Genomic DNA, 23,405 nt, shown 5'->3' with positions numbered 1-23,405 from the left:
TGTCTTTCCAAATGATACACCGTAAGTCCAATAGAAATGATGGTCTTGACACATGAATCACTGGATGAAGTTCTGTGGCCCGTGCTTTGAACTCTAGATGAACATAATTCATAGATTCATAGACTCTAGGACTGGAAGGGACCTCGAGAGGTCATTGAGTCCAGTCCCCTGCCCTCATGGCAGGACCAAATACTGTCTAGACCATCCCTGATAGACATTTATCTAACCTACTCTTAAATATCTCCAGAGATGGAGATTCCACAACCTCCCTAGGCAATTTATTCCAGTGTTTAACTACCCTGACAGTTAGGAACTTTTTCCTAATGTCCAACCTAAATCTCCCTTGCTGCAGTTTAAGCCCATTGCTTCTTGTTCTATCATTAGAGGCTAAGGTGAACAAGTTTTTTCCCTCCTCCTGATGACACCCTTTTAGATACCTGAAAACTGCTATCATGTCCCCTCTCAGTCTTCTCTTTTCCAAACTAAATAAACCCAATTCTTTCAGCCTTCCTTCATAGGTCATGTTCTCAAGACCTTTAATCATTCTCGTTGCTCTTCCTTGGACCCTCTCCAATTTCTCCACATCTTTCTTGAAATGCGGTGCCCACAACTGGACACAATACTCCAGTTGAGGCCTAACCAGTGCAGAGTAGAGTGGAAGAATGACTTCTCGTGTCTTGCTCACAACACACCTGTTAATGCATCCCAGAATCGCATTTGTTTTTTTTTTTTTTTGCAACAGCATCACACTGTTGACTCATATTTAGCTTGTGGTCCACTTTTAATGATCCTTTCTGGCCTTAAAAATCAGTGAGACTATGAGTACGTCTACACTGCACACCACTTGCATCAGCATGTAGGGTATGTGTAGCTATGCGCCACAGTGAAAAGTGGGCTGCATCGACATGGCGGCATGTTGCTCTGAGTGTCAGTGTAAGGCTTTAGCTGTGGGGAGGTGGCGGGGAAAGGCTCTGGCTGCAGCTGCTGGAGGCTTTTCCCACTGCCTCTGTCGCCAGAGCCTTTCCCTGTGGCGGGGAAAGATGCCAGCAGCAGAGGGGCAGCAGGATACTACACAGCTGAAAATAGCAGACTAAAGAGGCAAGACCCTGCTTGGATGTGTAGAGAGCCGTATAGGGTGCATACCCACAGGGTTCAGGCATGCCTTTACTCGCCCAAGCAGTGCCTCACCATCTGCACTGCTGTGCTAGCTGGTTGAGCACACTGCCGAAAGGAGTATGCCATGTAGACGTACCATATGTATAGTGAGCTACGCAACTTGGAGGAGAAGGGCTGAAGCATACCAACATCAAAATGATGCCAGTCTGTCTGCATCCCTAAATTCCGCCCCCGCCCTTCGTTTCAGCCAGCAGTCTTACCCTATGATGATTTGGAACTGACAGTCACAGATACTGCTCTGGAAACATCCCTGCCCATAGTCATCCAGGGAGAACAGTGAGCCTGTTGGGATAATGAATTCTTCTTCGTAAAGTTGGTCATGCTTTATAGTTAGGTTCTGTTTAGAAAGGGTTGAGAAATTCTTAATAGATGTTTTAATAAATGACTAATCAACTGGCATAGTTTATAAAAGTCCAGTGGGCCAATAGGTTGCTTAAAACCATAGCTTGTAAGTGTATGTATAACACCTTCTACTGTTGTGCTTAAATAGTCTGTAACTGAAGTCTGTAACATATTTATACATCTATTAATTGTTTATCAGCCCTTTATTAACCATTGATAAGTAAAACCTTAATGTAAAGTGTGATTTATAAATCTTCATAACTCAGCAATGTTCTAGCTGCTAGTGTGCCATATAAAACCCAGATTAACACATCTTATAAACAATAAGATGTGTTAATTCAATACAGTATCTTAGATGTGAAGGAGAATACATTAGTTGGTGTAAAGGTTTCATTGCTAGCGCGGAATGTGTCACTTTCTGACAATGAAATGGGACAGCTAATCCACCCGATTTCTAATCCTGTGCAAACCCAACAGGGAGGAAGGGTTGTCTTGCACAGGGACTGGGATTTGGAGTTCCCACAATCTATTCTTGACTTGCTGTGTATTGGCCATGAGGTAACTTTTCCATGCCTTCATGTACCCAGCCATAAAATGTTGCTAATATATTGCTACTGTATAAGATGTCTTAAAGTTTAATTGGTGTTTGCAAAGAAATTTAAGAACTTTGGAAAAAGTGATAATTAGTGATAGTTCAGTACAAATAGCAGAAATCTTCAGTCCATCTCTTGTTTCCCAGGAGCCTGCTCAAGGGGACATGGATGTCATGAAAACTCTGTTTTTTATTTAACAAGCGCTGTGCTTCCATGCTGCTGATGGCAGAGACAGTTGTTACCAAGCTCCGCTTGGAGCTTTCTTAAATGTTCTTTTCTTTAAATAACGCAAAATACTCATTCAAGAAGAAAATGTGACATTAAAACAGGATGTAAATACTGCTGTGATAACCACTTTTTCAGTACTTTCAACCCCATCTCCCTTTATGGCAGGATTTCTTTCTTCCGTTTATTATGCCCGGTGCTGTGTAAGCATATTTGATAGATACATACCAACGTGTCTGCACACATATTACATTGTGGAAGAATCATAAGGTTCAAGTGTGTTGACTCAAACTATTTAATGAGGTGCAATAAATCTTGACAAGACCAGTTGGCAGTAGAGCCAAGCTTCTCATCTTTTTACCATTACAGTGAAATGTGAACAATAGTGGAAAGAAATATAGCTTTTATTTACTTTAATTTTTTATATTTTTGCTGCAAACATAACGTTCTATTCAAATCATCCACTTACGTAGGTTGCAGAGCAGGATGGACATTTCAGGAAATGTGAAAGATTTAAAGACCTTTCTTTCTTGGATTTTTTCCCTCAAATTCAGAAAACTTTTCTGACATGACAGGTCATGCAAGCATGGTGAAAATCAGTATCTCAGTAACGTCCGTTGATCAGACAGAGCAGTCATGTTAATGGTAGCCAGAGTGCATTTCAGGTCTGGTGTCAAGATGCAATGTATCTCTAGCTCTTTTCTGCTGATTCTCTCACATCTCTTGGGTTCCTCCTTCTCCCACACATCACATTCAAGATGCCTCTTCTCACCATCAGGGCCTGCTTATCTGCTTCTTTATATTATTGCATTGCCCCTGCCAACCATCGCCCATTTGTCCTTTTCTCACACAACGGCCTTCATGCCTTCTCCCATGCTGCATGGAATGCTCTCTCCAAACTAGACTATGAGACTGCAGCTCTGTCCTCATTCAGCTCCCCTGTCAAGACTTGCTTATACCATGAAACCTTTGGGAAATTGCTAGCTGATTTGGCGAGGTAGAAGCGCAGCAGGGATTGCCGATGTAGACCATATGCTATTTATTTTTATGTTATTAAAAACAATGAAGTGACTCACTGGTAGAGCAATGCACTAGTCTGTTCATCCCTTGTACCTTCCTCATTTACTGTATCTGATCTATTCCTATGAAAAGAAATGTGTTTAAATGATGCACTTTTTCTCATGCATCTGCATCCATTGATTGCTTTCGTGTTTCCAGCCCCCTCATTTAGCGTGAATTTCTCCTTAAAAAATAATAGATCGAAAACTAACCAGATGCCGCTGGATTCACATTAGAGAGACTGACTAAGCTTTACTGTGTATCCCATAATGATAGCTGACATCTCCGGAAGCAATAACCGCACTTCTTGACCTTCTGATTGCAGCATTTGATGTGTGCTGGGCTGTGGTGCTTGGTGGAAGGAGACACATCTTGTAAAACCAAGCTGGATCCCCCTCTGGATGGCACAGAATGTGGCGCAGACAAGGTAATCAAAATGCTCTGCAGCTGTTTTGCTTTTTATGGTGATGTTTGCAGACTGATGTTTCCAGGATGTGAAATATTTACCATAAACCCATAGTTTGTTCTGATTGATTTGTACAAACTGCTGTGTTAACAGCTGGATTAAATGGCATTAAGTTCTTTTTCTTTTCTTTGTATATTGCGGTAGCCTCTGGAGAGCACAACAGAAATCAAGGCCCCAGTGTGCTAGGTATAAATACAAAAGAAAAGGTTGTCCCTGTCCTGAAGAATTTACAGTCTAAAGGCCACCTGTAACTCGTTGTGTAGTGAGATACCCTTCAGTTCCATTCATTTCAATGGGACGCTTTGAGGAGAACGTTACTTTTCAGGGTGAGTTAGAGTAGCACAAACTTGAGACATGATGTAGCAAGTAGGTTTAAACAGACACTTTGTGGGAGGAGGAGGAAGGGCAACAGTTATGCCAATAAAATGATGCAGTTACATAAGGTAGCTCATAATGAGTTCCAATTCAGTTAGGTTTTTTTCTTTAAGACTTCTGCCTAGGAATATTGCTAGGTTTAGTGAGCCCTGTAGACTTTAGCCAGATGGCTAGGGCATATTTGGACTTTCCACAGTTCAGTGTGGTGGAGAAAATGGTTTCTGGAAAATAAAATAAACACCTGTATTAGCAGGTCTGTTGCATGTCATTCATTACCCAACTACCTGACTTCCATGCTAGAGCATTAACTATCAGCAGATTTTAGACTTGAAATTTCACCTGATGAGGAAGATTAATTTAGGGAGTTGTTGCAAAAGCTGGAAACTAAGTATCTTTTTTTCTGGTTGCATATGAAAGATACATAAATTAATTAAAAATTCTTTGGTACTTACTGTTAAGTCCAGGAGATGGAAAGAATTTTAGCCCATGTGCTTTTGCTGAATACATTAAGAATCATTTGGAGCTAATTGTATACACTTTACGTGGGTTGCTTAGCAGTATTTATTGTATTACATCCCAAGTAGATCAAGAAAATGGACCAGTTCAGCCCTTCATTACAACCCAATGCAATCCTGTTGGAATCACTAAGGTTATATAGGAGTGTTACCGAGTTAGGCCCAGACTGTTTCAATGATGTATGTGCAGTAGGAACCATTGTAATGAAGGTGTTGTGTTTGGATGCAATTTCTTGAACCCACTTTCTTCTGAGAGTGTGGATTAAGTCTAGTACCTGAATGAAGTTTACAGCTGATAATGTGCAGGTGACACAAAAACTGGTAAATAAGAGGTAAATGACGAAGAGGACAAGTCACTGACAGGAGCGGCGCCAGGGTTTTTGGCACCCTAGGCGCAGGGCCAGCTCACCGGTCCCGCAGCTCCGGTGGACCTGCAGCAGGCGTGCCAGTGGATGCTCCACCGGAGCTGTGGGACCAGCGGACTCTCTGCAGGCACGCCTGTGAGAGGTCCACTGGAGCAGTCTGCCGCCCTTCCAAATCCTGGCACCCTGGGCGACCGCCTCGGTCGCCTAAATGGAAGCACTGGTCCTGATCAATGGTTAAGCGTGATCTGGATATCTTGGTAAATTGGGTGCAAGCAAACAGTATGCATTTGAATACAGTTCAGTGCAAATGTACTCATGTAGGAACAGATTGTAGCTGATGCTTACACAATGGGGGACTGTATCCTGGGAAAAGGTAACTCTCTGGAAAAAAATGTGGGGGCTGTGGTGGATAATCAGCTGAGTGTAAGCACCCAGTGTGATGCTGCAGCCAAAGGGCCCAATGAGACCTTTGGATGCATAAACAGAAAAATCTCAAATAGGAATAGAGAAGCTCTTTCATCTCTGTTTTTGGCATGGGTGTGACTGCAGCTGAAAGAGTGTCCCGTTCTGCTGTTCACAATTAAAGAAGGATGTTGATAAATTGGAGAGGGTTCAGAGAAGAACTACAAGAATGATTAAAGGATTAGAAAACCTGCCTTAAACTGATAGACTCAAGCAGCTCTATCTAATTAGCTGAACAAAGAGAAGGTTGGGGAATGACTTTATTACAGTCTATAAGGACAAATATTTAATAATGGGCTCTTCAGTCTAGCAGAGAAGGGCATAACCTGATCCAGTGGCTGGAAGTTGAAGCTAGACAAATTCAGACTGAAAATAAGGTGAGGCTAATTAACCATTAAGCAAAGGTCATGGTGGGTTCTCCATTGCTGCCAATTTCCAAAACAGGATTGGATGTTTTTCTAAAAGATCTACTCTAGGAATTATTTTGGGGAAGTTGTGTGGCAGTGGTTCTCAATCTGTAGGCCACTTGGAGCCCAATCAGCACACAGCTGCAGCCCATGGAACATCCTCAGGGCCATACAGGTAGCACATATAATGTGTGGATGCAGCCCTCATAACAGGTAGGGATCTGCATGTGTGGCCCACAATGGCAAATAGGATGAGAACCAATGTTCTATGGCCTGTTATTTAGGAGGTCAGACTAAATGATCCAATGGTCCCTTCTGGCCTTGGAATCTATTAATCTATGAATTACTTAGGTAATCATCTGTGTTATTGTGCAAGTTACAACAGGGGGCTCCATCCTGCAGTCAGTGTAAACCTTTTTGGTTTACATTGGTTGAAGACGAAGTTCAGTTTTCCACACGTCACTTCCTTTTTTCCAGCCATAACCAAAGCATGTCCTGCTTTCCTTAGTTCTGGAGCTCCAAACACTTGCACACGTGCATGATTATATGCTTGGTAATAGTCTTGTTAACTCCGTGCACAAGTGTCCATAGGATCAGGGGCCTTTGCCTCTGCTGTGCTAACATCATTGTGTTTCAGTGGTGCCGAGCTGGGGAATGCGTCAGTAAAACTCCCATTCCTGAGCACGTCGATGGAGACTGGAGCATGTGGAGTCAATGGAGCATGTGCAGCAGGACATGTGGCACCGGTGCCCGATTCAGACAGCGGAAATGCGACAATCCCCCGTAAGTTATCTTGTCCTCATGACGCTTTATTGTGCAGTATGTTGGGAAATGTTGCTGCAAGGGTGGCAAAAAAGGGTCAGGTATGAGGTGGGGAGCTAAACACAAGGGTGGTGGGGACCATCTCAGGCATCCTATTGTCCCAAGTCTAATGCAGGTATAACATGAAATGAGATGCTGATTAGAATGAAGATGAAACTGTATTTCCTCTTGATCAGTGCACAGGCTGGGTCAGGGCTAAGTATGGACCAGGGTCTCTACTGGGAGAGGAATGGAGGTTAGATGGGCTAAGGCGAGGGGCGACTGTTTGTTCTCACATCTATAAAATGGTCAGAGTGATACTTCTGAATGCAGAAGTCAGACTCGGGGAGGGAGAGAGATTCATAATATGATGGTATGCGCTGCTTGGCTCCACTTAGTGGGACTTGAATATCTCCATGGCTGGTCCTTGGGCTTGCCACCTCTTTGAATCAGGAAGATAAGTAAGTGATGATATCTCCTAAATACCAGTCACTTGTGGCACCAGAATGAACCATCATCTAAGGCAGTGTTTTCAATCCCTGGGTTGCAACCCAGTACTGGATTGTGACATGTAAGGCGCTGGGTCACCTTGCTCCGGTCAGCACTGCCGACTAGAATGTTAAATGTCCCATCTGCGGTGCTGCCTGGTTAAAGCAGGCTAGTGCCTACCTTTTCTAACACCTTGCTGTGCCCTGGAAGCGGCCAGCAGCAGGTCCAGCTCCTAGGCAGGTGGGCCACGGGGCTCCATGCACTGCCTCTGCCCGGCACTGGCTCCAGTCAATGGGAGGTGGGGTAAGTCCATGCCTGGATCTTAATCCCCTGCCCCAGTCCTGAGCCCCCCAAACCTGGAACCCCTTCCTGCACCCCAAACCTCTCATGCCTGACCCCACCCCAGAGCTTGCACTTCCAGCCCAGAGCCCTGACCCCTTCCTGCACCCCAAACCCCTCATGCCTGGCCCCACCCCAGAACCTGCACCCCCAGCCCAGAGCCCTGACCTCCTCCTGCACCCCATACCCCTGCCCCAGCTCTGAGCCCCCTCCCACATCCTGATCCCCTTACCCCCAGCTCCTTTGGGTCACGGACATCAACAATTTTCTTCAACTGGGTCCCAGAAAAAAAATTTGAAAACTACTGATTTAGGGGATGTGGTGAAGATCTGTGACCCTCCCTCTCCTTACGTGTAGGAAGGATGAAACAATGAACAGTGTTGCCATTTAAATGTTTGTCGCTGGGTATCTGAATCATAACCTCTCACTGAGAGGAGTGGGGCAGTGGGCATAGCTATTGTTGTAAGCACTCTGCGGAGTCAATTCTGCACCAGTTACAGTCTGTTCATATTTTAAAGCAGGGATTGGCGACTTTTGGCACGCAGCCCTCCAGGGTAAGCCCCCTGGCGAGCCGAGCCGGTTTGTTTACCTGCCGCGTCTGCTATTTCGGCTGATTGTGGCTCCCACAGGCTGCGGTTTGCCGCTCCAGGCCAATGGGGGTGGTGGGAAGCAGCGGCCAATACATCCTTCAGCCCATGCCACTTCTTGCTGCCCCATTGGCCTGGAACGGCAAACCGCAGCTAGTGGGAGCCACGATTGGCTGAACCTGCGGACGCAGCAGGTAAAACAGCCCGACCCACCAGGGGGCTTACCCTGGCAGGCCTTGTGCCAAGGTTGCCGATTCCTGTTTTAGAAGGCATCTTCACAACCAGGACAGCTAGAGACTGATTTATTTATTTATTTATTTTAAATGAAACCTGAGATTGTGAAGAGCAAGACAAGATACTGAGTTGCAATTGCATTTCTGTAAAGTCCAGGCTCGATTTTATCTGCTCCCTTTTTACTGAAGAAGAGACCAATCTGGCTTCTTTGTTATCAGCTGAAGCTGACTTGAAACTCTCCTTAACCGTACTGCTGATCAAACCTAAATCCATTCATTGTCTCACTTATTAAATTACAGGGTTTCCAGTCTCTAAGATTGCATATTGATTTTAAAATTCTTTTGCTCATATACATTCTTGGTGGGGGATGCACATGTGATCTTCTGTCACTTTATATTCCTGGCTGCATCCTGTGGTCTTCTGCAGCTGGTTTATTTGCTGTCCAAAAATATTGGCTAGGAGATTTATCTTGTGTGTGCGCACGTGTGTTCGTGTTCTTGCCAGCTGACATTTGAGCCAATGGGGGACACAATATGTTTTAAACCAGTTGCTTTACTTGCTTGATTTGGCTTTTGCCTTCTACCTGTTGTGTGAGTGTTTGCAGAAATTACCTGTGACTGATTGCATGATGGGGCACAGTGACCCAGACTGCGCCGACTAATTTTAGAGCTCTGCTGGGTTGCATTCTTGCCCAAAGCTCAGAGTGCCCTTGTGGGCCGGGGGTGAGCAAGGCTGAATTAGAGTCAGGCCACCCTAAAAGGCTGGAGTGGCATAACGAAGGCCTAAAAGCCCCAGTTCCAGCTGGGGGAGAATTCTCTCAGTTCAGGCACTATGGAAGACCGCCATGAGGCTGGCCACCCAGGTCTGGGTGTAGGTGCGTTGGGAGCACAGCAGGATGGGTTCACAGCATGCCATGCTGAAGCCTGTCTGGCAGCCCTGCTATTGTAACTGTGATGGGCCCCTAAGTCTGTCTAAATTACACCTTGAGCCTCTTCAGCCCCTAGAGCAGCTGGCCCATCACTTCCCATGGCCAGTTACAAGGGCTGCACAAAATCTGTCTGGCGAGGTAGAAATGTCAAGGCTACCGTGTCACAAACTGTGATGAGCAGGAAAAGGGAAGCACTCGGCAAACACATGAAAATAATTTGCAGAGAAGCAGGAAGGGGTACGCCTGTATGATCATCGCTGGGTAGTTTCTTTTTTTTTTTTATGTTCAGCAGTGAAAACTCCCAGTGTCATATGTCCATATGCCAATGGAGTTGTACTTTTAGAATCAGAGCATAATCCAGTTATAAATAAAGGACATGAGTTCCTGGATTATCTATACCTGGGTACTGTATTTCCTGCCCCAACAGGAACAAACAAACCTCAGCGCATAAACAAACGTGGGTTCTATTTAGTCCCATTACTGTGGAATGTGAGCTCCCTGGATAGATATTTTTTTTGGAACCAGATCAGGTAGGAAGTAGTTCCAGGTTATTAAACCAAACACATTGTGTTTAACAGATACAAGTTGGATTTTCATTGCAGAATCTGCATTTAGTTTGATTTACCGACAGCATGTAGGTAAGACACATTAGTTCTGTGTACTGGTAGATCAGCCTAGATTAAATCAGACTGTAGGCAACCTTTGTGTTCTCAGCGACAAGTGTTAATATAGTAATATTCTTTCAAAACATCTTTACAAGCTCCATTGTGCTTCGAATTTCACCTTTCTTAGCCTACTGATGTCTCGTAATGACCTGAGAATGTTGTGAACCCAGACTAAAATGCCAAAGAGTTTTATTAGAGATGGGCTGAACTGACAAAATTTGGATCCAGATCCAAGTTTCATTGTCAAAGTTGATTTGTGGCTCTAACCTGGCATCACTGTAATGTTACAGATAAGTCCTATTGCAGAGAGTCTATATTAAAAAGCAGTCTTTGAAATATGTGTGTGTATGTACGTTTTGTGTGTAGGATATAATTGTACGTGTTGTATGCAAGATCAGGCCCTGAGCAAAGTTCAGTTGGATATTTCTAACTCTCTAATTTTTTAAAAGGTGATGGGGCCTCGTGTATAAATATGAGTGCGTGTACATACACAGATATATATGTGTATATCTGCACACACGTATGGTGTGATATTGGCACAATCACTATATGTGCTTGTGTGGGGAGAGAGAGAGATTTGCATATGTTATAAACTGTACATTACATAGACAATAAAAATATATTTAATATTTGTCCAAAACCAAAGTTCTCAGCCATGCTTTCCTCCCCTGATGCATGCCTTGGAGACACCTGTTGATACAGGAGCCACTCCATTGTGGGAGGCACATTCATTTTATTCCATAATTAGAGAGGCAGGCCCATGTTGCCAGTTGCATTCAGCCATGCTTGTCTTAGTCCCTGATTCTGCAAGGTGCTAACCTTCCTCTACTCCCACTAGCTTCGTTTGGATTTAGGGAAGCCTAGGAGATGCTCAGTACTTTAGTGGATCTAGCCCTTACTACACCTCTATCCTGACATAACGCTGTCCTCAGGAGCACCCCCCCCAACAAAAATCTTACTACATTATAGGTGAAACCACGTTATATCAAACTTGCTTTGATTCGCTGGAGTGCGCAGCCCTGCCCTCCTTCCCCCTCGCCCCCGGAGCAATGCTTTACCACGTTATATCCGAATTCATGTTATATTGGGGTAGAGGTGTATATTATAATACCCATAATAAGGGCTGATGTCTTTAAATTCCTAGCAGTGAATTCATAAAAAAGTGTCTCGTGTTAATGAAATCTTAAGATTAAAGCCGGAACCATTGGTGATAAGAGTACAGTAAATACATGTCCTGCTGTGTCTGGCTTATTACTGCTATAAGTTCTATCACATACATACACACACACACATACTTCTTTCTTTCTCTTTCTCTTTCACCCCCCAGCCCCAACTTTTTCTCTGTTACTTTACGGAATAGAATTTGCTGAAACCAAGTTAATATGTGAAGGTGAGATTCCTGTAGTAAGAAACATTTCGTGTTTCTAGTCACCAGGGCTGAGTGTCTGCAGCACCCAGTATATGTTTAAGGAGTTTAAAGCTCCAGACACAAATCTTCCCAGAACAATTCTGAGTCAGTCCCAGTGCATCTGCTCCCTCTCACATGTCTGTGGGAGACCAAAAGGGTCCCCAGCAAGCAGATGCTAGTTAAGGTCGTTGCTCTGGTGACAGAACCTACAATATCACTGGGGAGATAAGTGTTTGTTTTTCAAGAGTTTATAAGACCACTGTCAGGAATGCTTGCCTTCTTTTCCTACCCCTCATCAGTGGCAAATCAATCAGGGTCATGATAGACAACATAGTCTCCATGTTCTATATCAGCAAGCAGAGAGGAGCAGGATCCCCTGCCCTGTGCTCCAAAGCCATGAAACTATGAAATAGCTCATCAGATCCAAATTTCAGCGGTCTACCTTCCAGGCATACAGAACAGCACAGCCAATGTCCTCAGCAGACGCTTCTCCCAGGATTATGAATGGGAGCAGACACCAAAGTTCTCCACAGCATATTCCTAAAATGCTGGCTGCCCTAGGTGGATGTCTTTGCTATCTCAGGAATAGGAAGTGTCCCCTCTTTGGTTCAAGAGCAAGTCTGGGCCACTACTCCTTAAGAGACACCTTCCTTCTATCTTGGAAGAAGGGTCTGTTCTATGTGTTTATCCAACACCACTGATGCTAAGGGAGATTAACACGATCAGACGGGACGGAGTCAGAATTATCCTTGTAGTGCTGACCTGGCCGAGACAAGTTTGGTATCCTTACCTGCTTCACCTAGTTGTCCAACTCTTGTTTGAGCTCCTGACCATTCCTCATCTCCTGTCACAGGATGCTGAGGGGGTGCTTCATCCCAGCCTAGCAGTTTTCCACCTCAGGGCATAGCTCCTAGATGGTTCATGGGGTTACATTCCTCCTGCTCTTTGGAAGTACGACAGGTGTTATTGAATAGTAGGAAGAGATCAATCTGCTACTACTTACCTGCAGAAATGGAAGAGATTCTTCCATTGGTGTTGTTGTCACTGCCTGTTGCTTGATCCGGGGCCACTCTCAATCATCCTGGATTACCTGTAGGGTTATCCGTTAGTTTGATTAAGGTCCATTTGGCCACAATATCAGCCTTTCATCTCCAGCAGAAGTATTCTCCATATTTGCTTATTTGGTATTGTCCTTGTTTATTAAGTGTTTGGGGATTCTCTGTCCACAGATGAGAAACCCTGCCCTGAAGTGCAACTTCAGCCTGATACTCTTCCTTATGATGCCTCAATTCGAACCAAGGGCAGCCTGTTTTCTGTTGCATTTATCCATAATGATGGCTCTTCTAGTCGCCATCACATCAGTCTGTGGCACTGGGGAGAGATTGGAGCCTTGGTCGCAGATTCTGCCCCACTTTATGGTGTTTTTTCATCCCCACCCTAAATTCTTACCTAAGGTTTTATCAGAGTTCCACCTTAATGAATCCATTCATCAGTGTTTGTTGCAAAGCCACATCGTTCTCTACAGGAATCCTATTTACGTACCCTGGATGTTAGAAGAGAATTGGCCTCCTACTTAGATAAAACCAAACAGTTTAGGAAGTCATCTTAGTGCTTCGTTTCCTTTGTGGAAAGATCCACAGGGGTCCTTGATCTCTACTGAGAGACTATCCAGGGGATATCAGGATGTATTATCACTTGTTATGATGCCGCAAGCATTCATCTGCTCCAAAGGGTGGATAACACATTCAACTAGATCGCAGCAACATCTATGGCAGACCGCCAGATGCTTTTGAATAGAACCCAAAAATCTTTTTATTTACTTATTATTGTTGGGTGTGTTTTATTATTTTCTCTGGTGTTTGGATCTTGACTATACCTTGACCAAGAAATTTGGATCTTGAAAAAAAATAATTGACTAAGCCGATATATAACATTACAGAAGATTATACCAATATCTGAAATATGCAAGGCCGCTCCAAGGGCTTCGGTACATTCCTTTTCGAAACATTACGCCTTAATCCAGGCTGTCAGAGCTGAGATTGCACTTGGTTCTGCAGTACTATCTTCATTTCTGGACTTTGTTGTGCAGCTCCCTCCTCCATCTGAGAATACTGCTTGGAAGTCACCAGAAGTGGCGCACCCATAAGGATACTACTCTAAGGAGAAGAGGTTGCTCACTTTGTGCAATAACTGCTGTTCTTCAAGCTATGTCCCTCTATGGGTGTTCCACTACCTGCCCTCCTATCCTTTTGCTTTCGGGCCTTTGGGGATGTTTGGTTGGAGAAGGAACTGAGGGCGGACTCACTTGTAATATTTTTTTTCAATGAGGAAATGGACATTAGAAAAGACTGCTTTTGTGCTGGAAATAAAAATTGTTACATTTGTTCCAGATTGTTGGGAGAATGGGCGAAAAATCTGTCTGAGAAGTGTAGGGGTAGGGGGCAAAAATACAGATATTTGTTGTATTTCAGTGTATCGTCTCTTCGTGATCACATGGCATAGCACTGTGCATATGGTTCTTGCTGTATATTTTGATTCCCTGTTTCTCAAGGGGGAAAGTGCTTAAAAGAGAAAGAAATGAGACTTCAGAAAGGATATGATAAATGTCTGTATTATAACATGGGCTATTATAACAAATCCTCCTTTGTGTTTCTAAGATGGTTTATTTGTGAAGGGCAGGTGGCAGAGAGGTGCCTCACAATTGTGGCTACCCCTGTGAAGCATCACACTGAGTCCCGGGCTGATCGTTTCCCCCACCAGCTTATATGTGAACTATTAATGACCACAGTCAACTAACATCTTGGTTTTACATCTCATCCAAAATACGCGCAGCATGGAGAGCATTATATTTATACCTACAGAGCACATATCTCCAAAGACCTGGCTTTAATCTTTTTTTTTCTGTTTCTGATGAGTCAGTTAGATGTGCAACATAGAGCTGAATTCTATCTTCAGATGTGCTCTCAGAGCTTGTGTTGCCTTCAGTGGGAGCTACTTGAATATCCAAGGGCAGAATTTGGCTGACAGTAAGTACGTGTGCAATTGGGATCTCTGAGGGGAATGGCGCAATCTATTAGCTTAGGTTAGTTGCCTTGGACAGAGAAAGATAAGCAACAATGTACCTGTAAATACCTGTGCCTCTCCCACTTGATAACTGTCTGTCTTCCCCATTATAGCCCTGGGCCAGGAGGCAAGAACTGCCAGGGAGCCAGTGTGGAACACACAGTTTGTGAAAATTTACCCTGCCCTAAAGGAGCGCCTAGCTTCAGGGACCAGCAATGCCAGTCTCATGACAGATATACCAACAAGAAGAAAAGCCTCTTGACAGCTGTCATCATTGATGGTAAATTCACCAACTTTCTATATAGTTCCTCACCACTTTTTTTTCCCGTGGTTTTTCAGCTCATCTCGATGGAGCCCCCATTTGTCAGCAGAGACCACTGTGGAGTAATCCCCAGAGGGTAGATCTGGAGGGCAGTTAAAGGGAATTCCTGATTCTCATGACCACCTCGTCTCCCTTGTTTTTAGCCTCTCAACAAGATCTGTTGGGCGGGCCATTTCTACAGGCAGCCTTGGGATGTAACCACAGCACTTGAGAGACTAGGAGAGGTTATGGAACTAATTAAAATGTCCCCATCTGAACAGGCAGGTACCATGGGAATTGGAGCTTTCTGATCATTTTTAACATGAGGAAATAGAAGCAAAATCTGTAACTGAAAGCAAGAAGGAGGATTCATCTTAGGACCTTACTTGCATGATTCCTTGCCCACTTCAACACATTTGTACATCTTCTTGTATTTAAATTTTGTCATTATTCTGAAACAATTTTCCTTGGCAAAGTCTTGATACTTGCTTGGGCGGACTTGGAAAGTCATTCTGAAATGAGTAGGTTCTATGAAAGGTGAGATTCACTAAGCTGGTTTCCAGAGAAACAGGCCCCTGTTGTCACCATCTGCTGATAAATGTACATGGCCACATTCATGTGGGCTGATCCTCTCATGGTTGTACTGAAATGGCGCAGAGCAGGGCTTTTGATCAGCACTGAATGTATGTCTGTACTGCAGCTCCTTATTTCCAGCCCGCATAGACATAGATGCACTAGTTTTGACCGAGTTAGTGTGCTGAAAAGAGCAGTGGTAGCCTCAGGTAGCCACCTGAGTACAATCCCATCTGAGATCCAGGGTATGTACTTGGGTGCCTAGCCTGTGCCGCAGCCACGCTGTTATTATTGTGCACTAGTTTGATCAAAGCTAGCGTGCATATATCTATCCAACCTGCAAATTACACCTTCAGCTGCTGTGTACCCTTACACATCTGGCAGCTTCTGTCCCCTTCAGATGTTAACACCCAACAAATCAGGTCTGTTGCACAGTGCTCCAGCTCCAGTGCTTAGAGACCCCCAGGACTGCTTGCCGTGCCACCAGGAAAAGGGATGTTTGTGCAAAATTTGGCCTGGCTTGCCCGGAAAGCAATGCTGCTGAGCTCTTTGTACGATAGCAGTCCCTCAGCTGAAAGCCAGGCCTGCCCCACAGCACAACTGAGAGAACTGCAGTGGGTAGAAAAGGTTAACGCTGGACATCAGCTCACATATTTCAGTCTTGGCTCATTTCTCATCAAAGCCAACAACAGCTAACTTCCTTCATGTTATCCCAGCACATAATGTTGTTTATGCAAAAAAAGTCTGCAGAAATGTGCTGTATTATTCACTGTGGACCACAGTCAGCTCTGGTGTCAGCAGTTCCAAAGGAATTGCAAACATTTATGCCAGGACTTAGTTTGGGCCATAGTGAATAATATAAAATATCTGTGCTTTATTTCTTTTGCATAAGTAAGAGATGCTCACACCTAGCCCCAATGGGCTTTGTTTGAAAATGATTACACAATTAAGTGGGAGTTTTCCAGTGACTCTAACTGAGGTAGATGCCCAAAAATTATTGAAATTCCATGGGATTTGGGCACCTACATCCACTTGATGTTTTTGAAGGTCTCATCTGGACCTCGCCATTTGTTAATTGATTTTTAAAACCCTTTTCTAGTTGAAAGCTGCTTAAGTATCTTAACATTGTTGTGCATCAGAAACATATTGCAAGTCCCCTCTTCTCACAAAAGAAGGCAAGGAAGATACCGGTGATGGGGTGGGGGGCAGGTACTTTTGGGTATCACCATTTGAAAATGAGACCTTTGATTGCCCAGCCCAGCTATCAAGCAACCACCTAAAGAGGCCAGAGATGATAGGGGATTGCAAACCCTCTAATCAGTAGGGGAATGGCAGATGCTGTTCCAGGGCTTCCAAAGCTGTCCTGACTAGTTGGATTCCTGATCTTGCAGGAGGCGCAGATCCTCCTGAATAGCACCCAGGACGTTGCAGAATCGGGCCCTACTTAGGGACTTTTCAGGTCAGGGGTTATGGAAGAATTCTTCTTGAAGCTCATCCACGCTTCTTTGAGTATGAAATGATTCTCTTCAGTAGTTTCTCTTATAATGACTTTGTCTAACCTTTGTGCATCTCCTAGCCCTATCCTGGCCCTCCTGGTCCTGCCCTTGAGAGTTATTGTTTATTACTGACTCTCTCACCTTAATTTCTGTAGGTCCCAATCCAGTGCCCATTAAAATCACTTCGATTCTCTAGAGGGCCTTGGATCAGGCCTGTAGTATCTGTCTGTTTCTTTCCTTCAGTTGCTCCTGCATTGGAGGCTAAGACCATTCCTAAACAAGTAGGACCTGTTCCAGTCCCCATTCATTCCTCTCTCTCTCTGCTGTTTAGTATCTTCCCCATTTCTATAATGTTTTCCATTGCTCGGGGCTGGATAAAAATTCCCAGATGTCACTCTCTGTCACTACGTAAAAGTTTCAGAGAAACATCTCTTTCCACCTGGACTTGTTAACTCAGGGTCCCCTAGGAATTCTGCTTTGGTTTGTTACTGCTGGCTGAAAGCTGTTCGCCCTCCAGGTATTCAGTTCCTGTTCCCGAGTCCTCCCGGTGCAGGTTTAGACTGTCTCTCTCTCTCTGCCTTGCCCACCTCTCTGTTTATTTTAGCTTTCTTTCTTTTTGCTGGCTGCAGTATGGCTCCTCGATGTCTCCTCCTCCCTTGTCTGCTAGTTTAATCTCCACCGCTCCCACAAACAGAACTCCCCATTACTAGTGTGTGTGCCCTGTCTGTGCAGATGGAGCCCATCCCACTTTTATAGGCCTCATTTGTTCCTAAAAACTAGCAAATACACAACCTGCACTTCAGTACCACTAAAGCTAGCAATTCGTGTGTATACACCAATTTTTCAGACAGTCATCCAGTTTTGAACCTTTTTGCCTTAGACCTAGTTCAGATATTAGTCTTTTTAAGAACTCAGCCACAGAAGTGCCTTTCTTCATGTGACTTCCTCTCGTAGTTTGGTTTGCAGTGCCTCTCGGAGCGCCACTAGACTATTGCCTCATCCCCAGTTCCCTCCAGGACCTTGGCCGCCCTGATGATTATTATTTTGGCACCCAGGAGGCTGATTGACAGGTGCCCATTATTATTTACTATCACCCTACCAGGACTCCCTACCTCTTCCTTAGCTCAGTTCTCTCCTCCCACCTCCGCATTGCTAAAAGTGTTGCTCCAGCAGCCTTGGCTCTTCGCGTCTTTTTGCACGATACACATGTACAACTTGTCTCTTTTAGTCTCTTGCAGAAGCAAGAACCTGCTTAACAATTTCACCGTGCGGTTTACCGCCCTTCTTGGCCACCCACCACTTCCATTTCCCTCTTCCATCCAGAATAGTCCAATTCCCATCAGCTGCTCTGCATTATGCAGTCCAAACCCTTCTGCTCTTGGCATGGTCTCTCTGCAAATGCCTCGTCTGTGAATCTCCCATTCTTGTGAGCATTGCAGGCTGACGGAAAGTTTTCTCTGAGAATTGGTCTTAGCACTTAAGGTGCATTAATGTGCTGACATCACATGTGGTTACTCACTCTACTTCTTCACTGAGGAAGCTCCGCACCCAATGCTACGTACAAATCACAGGATTCCTTGCCTTTTTTACTCACTCGGTGCTTAATGCACCGGGTCAAAGTGGTCTGTAATGTAACTCTGTTGCTTTCAATGAAGTTAGAGCAGAAATGAACTTGGCGCAAAGTTCTTTATAATCTGTAGTTTAAAGAAGAAGCTGATAGAGCCCCAGAGATACAGGGCTGTTGTGCAGAAGCAGTGAAAACCTCAGTTACGTTCATCTGGACAGGATCCAAATGGCTTTCCAAGCCGTATATACAGGAACTGTTTTTACCCTCAGTGAAGGGAACCAACTCTAGAGTGGAACCTGGCACCTGTTTTCTTCAGGCACAGTAACACTACAAAGCACCGTAGGACAGAAAGTGAAGGAAAATAGCAAATCTGTGTGGAAAGAGCGGTGTGTTCTCGATTGAGCCCAGGTCTTTGGTGATCCTGGGTGTGACACACAGGAGCACTACGGGGAGACTGAACTTTAGTTCCTGGCCTCAGTTGGCTGACATGGGTGCCAGTATCCACTGACTAACGGTTGCTGTTACCGTCACATCCTCGGATTTATGTTTCCTGTAACAGACGGCACCCTCGAACCCTGGTGCAACCCAGATGCCATGCTGGGCTCACACAGGTGCACCCTAGATGCTGTGCTGGAGAACAGTTTGAATGCTGATGCATAGGGAAAAATGTCACCGATTGAGTCACTAACATGACTTCCTGCAGAACCCTGGGTGAAGCTCTCTCATTTACAGGGCAGCCTGTCTCCCATTTGACTGGGGGTAACGCAATAACAGAAGAACTCTTGAGCTATTTGCACTGTTAGATTTTTTTTTGAATAAATATATAATATATAGTCAAAAAAAACTCTGTTTTTCCTTCAGCGGCAGCAGCCATCATCCATAAACCGTTCTGAACATTTCACAAGCTCTTTTCAAGGAAGCAAAATAACAGATGCCGGCAGTAATTGCAGCCTATGAAATTGCAACTCGGCACTTCACAAAGGTTCCTGAATAAAAAGGCTCCGTTGTGAAGGCTACTTCTAAGATGTACGGTCCCTGTGCTTTGGCTGCCGACTTCACTGAAATCCGTCATAACTGCCCCCTCGTAATGGTGCCATTGCCATCCTTGGCTCTCATCACACACTTATAGGAAGGGAGTGCTCTGGTTTTTGTTTTTTTTTAAAGGGCTGCCGTCGCTTTGCAGCGATTCTGTTTCCATTGCTGGAGTCAGCACCCCAGCTCTCCCCAAGAGGACACAGACTTCTATTAGGGAGCATTTGCAGAATAATATTCAGGATACTTGACCCATTTAGGTCACATGCTGCGCAAACATTTTTTATTCTCCTCTTGTCTTGTTGCTGCAAGTGCCACATCAGTCTGGCTTTAGGAGCAGCCAGAAATCAGCTAGGGCACTTCTCTGGACCAGCAGGGGCTGTGGGTGCTTTGGACACCCCTTCTGAAAAAGAGTGGATGAACCCCCTGCATTTGAGAGCCCCTCTCCAGCCTGCACTCCCAGAGGTGTTGGCAAACACCCGAGGGAGCTGCCTTCAGCAAGAGGGGAGGGATATTGCCATTCTTGGGCCTGATGGAAAATTAAGGAGGGAGGAGCTAAAAAAGCACAAGCTCTCCACTGACTTGAGCAGGGTTGCTTCTGCTGTACTAAGGTGCAGGGGAGTATATGCTCAGCTCCCCTGCCTGCCGTACGGTTCCTAATGGACACTGTCATACCTTGGTACACAATGGACAGGACGGCTCATTGGAGCTAAGGCTGTGAATTAGAAATATCTCCTGCCACACGGGTAAAGCAGGCACTCGGAGTTGTTCACAGCTGCAGGAATAGAGGCTGTCCAGAAACAGCCAGACTGACACTCCCCTATGCAAGCCAGTCCTTGTGCAGCTTTCACAGAAAATGATATCAAAATCCAGCTAGTGAGAAATTGCTTTGATTTGATGGGGTAGGGGGGAACAACGACTGTGAGCACTGATAGGATGCACCTATGATGCCTCCCTAAAGCAAGACAGGTGGGCAGGGCGCAGGTTGGCTTGGCATTCTTGAAGTGCTGACAGGTCTGGTTTAAACATATAAAAAACTCCAAACTACGTTCTCCCATGTCTTCTCCTCTGGTTCCAAGCTTCCACACAGTGAAGGTTTCTTGAGCCTTTGAATGGAGACAGACCCCAACCAACCTCTGGCCAGCCCTGATTCTCTGTTGTATTAGAACTCTGCTCAGACATACTAGAGAGATGGGCTGCAGAGAGGCAAGTTCGTGATTCAAAGGGAATTTAGAGCAGGAAGGGACCTGTACAAATTGCCTTAGTGTATCAAAAACCTGGCCTCCCGTCTCGTAAATTGAACACTAGCAAGCTCTGGGGAGGATGCAGCAGTAAGTTCTTTCTCTGGGTATGTCCGTGCGGCAGTCATAGGCTGTGTTTGCGGCCTGAATTGATGTCCCCAGGCTAGCTCGGGTCCCAGAACAGTGAAACTGTGGCAGCACAGGCTTCAGTACTGACTGTACAAATCCACCTAGAACCCTAGATAATTACCTGGAAGCGTAGCCTGCTCTGAAGCTCACCCTGCAGCTTCCTTATTCCAGGATCCGAACTAACTAGATTAAACCTAGCTCGCGTATGTCAGCTCGAGCTGCAGTCACACCAAGTGGTTGCAGTATAGACACACCCTTCGGTACAGTCTGTGTGCAGGAGAGAGCAGGAGTGTGCTGGAAATCAAAACATCTCACTCTGCAAATATATACACACGAGAACCCTGGCACCTGCTGTTAATTATATAGTTTGAGCCTTTTAGTCCCTTATTCCGCTAGTTATAGTAATAAAAAAAATATATGGATATATCCTATCTCATAGAACTGGAAGAGACCCTGAAAGGTCATTGAGTCCAGCCCCCTGCCTTCACTAGCAGGACCAAGTACTGATTTTGCCCCAGATTCCTAAGCGGCCCCCTCAAGGACTGAACTCACAGCACTGGATTTTGCTCAAACCACTGAGCTATCCTGCCCGGTAAATGTCTAAACATTTACCCCCCAGTTCCCTCCAAAGTAAATGTCTAAACATACAATATAATATATTATTGCTAGAATGGGCAAATGAGGCACATCTTTTTCCAACAATATATGTTTACTTTCTAGCAAGCTAGTTTGCTGGCAGCAAAGCAAATTTTAGCAAATATTTGTGAGAAATGAGTTTTAAATTTCTGAACACAAATGTGCTCACTGGACGCCTGGTTTCAAGAGTTACGCTCAGTCAAGAAACACAAACAAATCACACGATTGATGTGTCCATTTAGAACTGGCTTGCACAGCTTGAATTTTGTAAATGAAATGTTCACAGTGAGCTGCTTGTGCCCATTCTAGAGACCAAGGATTGTGCATTGGAGTGATGCAGGGAAAGATATAAGCCCAGTTGACAGAAAGAGAAGGTAAAATTCGTAAAGTAAATTACTCATTCAGATCTAAAATGACAAGTATTGCCAATGATTCAAGTCTCCCATACCTCTCGCCTTTTAACCCTTTCTGCATCTTCAGATAAACAGTGCATCTTGGAGAGGTAGAATGATGGGCTTGAATGGAAACAATGACCCAAGCCTCCTGAAAGCTGAGACTGTTAGAATCCGAGCCCACTTAGAGTTATCGATAAATATGTACTTGTCTGTGTAATTGTACAGAGTCCATGTTACATACTTACTATATTCATGCATCTTGTTCCATCAGATATTCTGGGGCTCTGTCTAAATGCTGCTGTTGCTCCTGAATGAAGTTGCCCGTCTTGTGTATTTTTTCAGATAAGCCATGTGAACTCTTCTGCTCTCCTCTGGGGAAGGAGTCTCCTGTGCTGGTGGCAGACAGGGTTCTTGATGGTACTCCGTGTGGGCCTTATGAGACTGACCTCTGCGTACATGGCAAGTGCCAGGTGGAGTAACTTTCTATTGTTTATTTTCCAAGTAGGTCTATTGTCCTGGGCTGCTGTGAGCTGTGTCGGTTGTTTATGATCAGGCAGCATCACGGAGGATGGCTCTTAGTCTGCCTCTGAAATAACTTAAAGTTGTCCCTGTTAACATTGTTTCGTTGTTACGTTGCTGAGCAATTAGGGAACATGCTTATTTAAAGTTGTACGATGTTTCACTCTTACTTCTTTTGCTGCCTGCTTTCTCCACAGCAGGCAGCCTCCCTACGCCCCACTCCCCAGCGTCTCCCGCCCGCCAGCAGACCCCGCGGATCAGCGCCTTCACCCTCCTCCCCCCGCCCCCTGCCTGCGGCAATCAGCTGGCTTGTGGCGTTTAGGAGGGAGTGGAGAGGAGCAGGATTTGGCGTGCAGGCTCCCCCTCCCTTCTGAACACCACAAACCGGCTGATTGCCCCAGGCAGGAGGTGGGGGGGGAGGGAGGGAGAGCCTGTGCGCCAAGTCTTTGCTCCTCCACCTTCCCTCCTGCCTCCTAAATGCCGCAAGCCAGCTGATTATCCCAGGCAGGAAGGAGGAGCAAGGATGCAGCATGCACAGTAAAAGGGAAGAGGAGGTTGGGGGGGGGAGAAGAGGCGGGTCAAGGGTGGGGGCTTGGGGGAAGGGGTGGAGTGGATGGGCCAAAGATTGAGTCCCCTGCTCCTGGTGCTTGCAGAGTAGAGGAAGCTGCCACTGCTGCGCAACGTGCTTCTCCTAGCCTGCAGCATCTTCAGCCTCCTTGCCTGCCTCATCTCCAGTGCCAGTGGGCTGTGTCTGTATTAAATTGCTTTTTTAAATGTATATAATGCCTTTTGTCTGGCAAAATAAAATTTCCCTGGAACCTAACCCCCCCCCCCATTTACATTAATTCTTATGGGGAAATTGGATTCGCTTAACATCGTTTCACTTTGTCACATTTTTCAGGAACATAACTACAACGTTAAGTGAGGAGTTACCATATGTAGTTCTGTTTCACAAAAGCAACTGCAAGAGTTTCCTAGTCGTGGTTTTTTTAAAGAGGTATGATAAATTCCTGAGAG

At 45.1% G+C, this 23,405-nt stretch overlaps 1 protein-coding gene across 1 annotated transcript in view; it reads left to right on the top strand.

The window, feature by feature from the left end:
• ADAMTS17 (ADAM metallopeptidase with thrombospondin type 1 motif 17) overlaps window positions 1-23,405 on the top strand; it is a 281,647-nt gene that overhangs the window by 149,516 nt on the left and 108,726 nt on the right. Inside the window, exons 10-13 of the mRNA XM_075069708.1 lie at window positions 3,721-3,822; window positions 6,623-6,768; window positions 14,613-14,779; window positions 22,212-22,339. Coding sequence (XP_074925809.1) covers window positions 3,721-3,822; window positions 6,623-6,768; window positions 14,613-14,779; window positions 22,212-22,339 — 543 coding nt within the window. The remainder of the gene's footprint in view (window positions 1-3,720; window positions 3,823-6,622; window positions 6,769-14,612; window positions 14,780-22,211; window positions 22,340-23,405) is intronic.

Source organism: Chelonoidis abingdonii, chromosome 9, assembly GCF_003597395.2.
Source record: "Chelonoidis abingdonii isolate Lonesome George chromosome 9, CheloAbing_2.0, whole genome shotgun sequence".
Classification (NCBI taxonomy): Eukaryota; Metazoa; Chordata; order Testudines; family Testudinidae; genus Chelonoidis; species Chelonoidis abingdonii.
The sequence above is the reverse complement of the archived record's forward strand: the minus strand, read 5'-3'. Positions and strand labels throughout refer to the sequence as shown.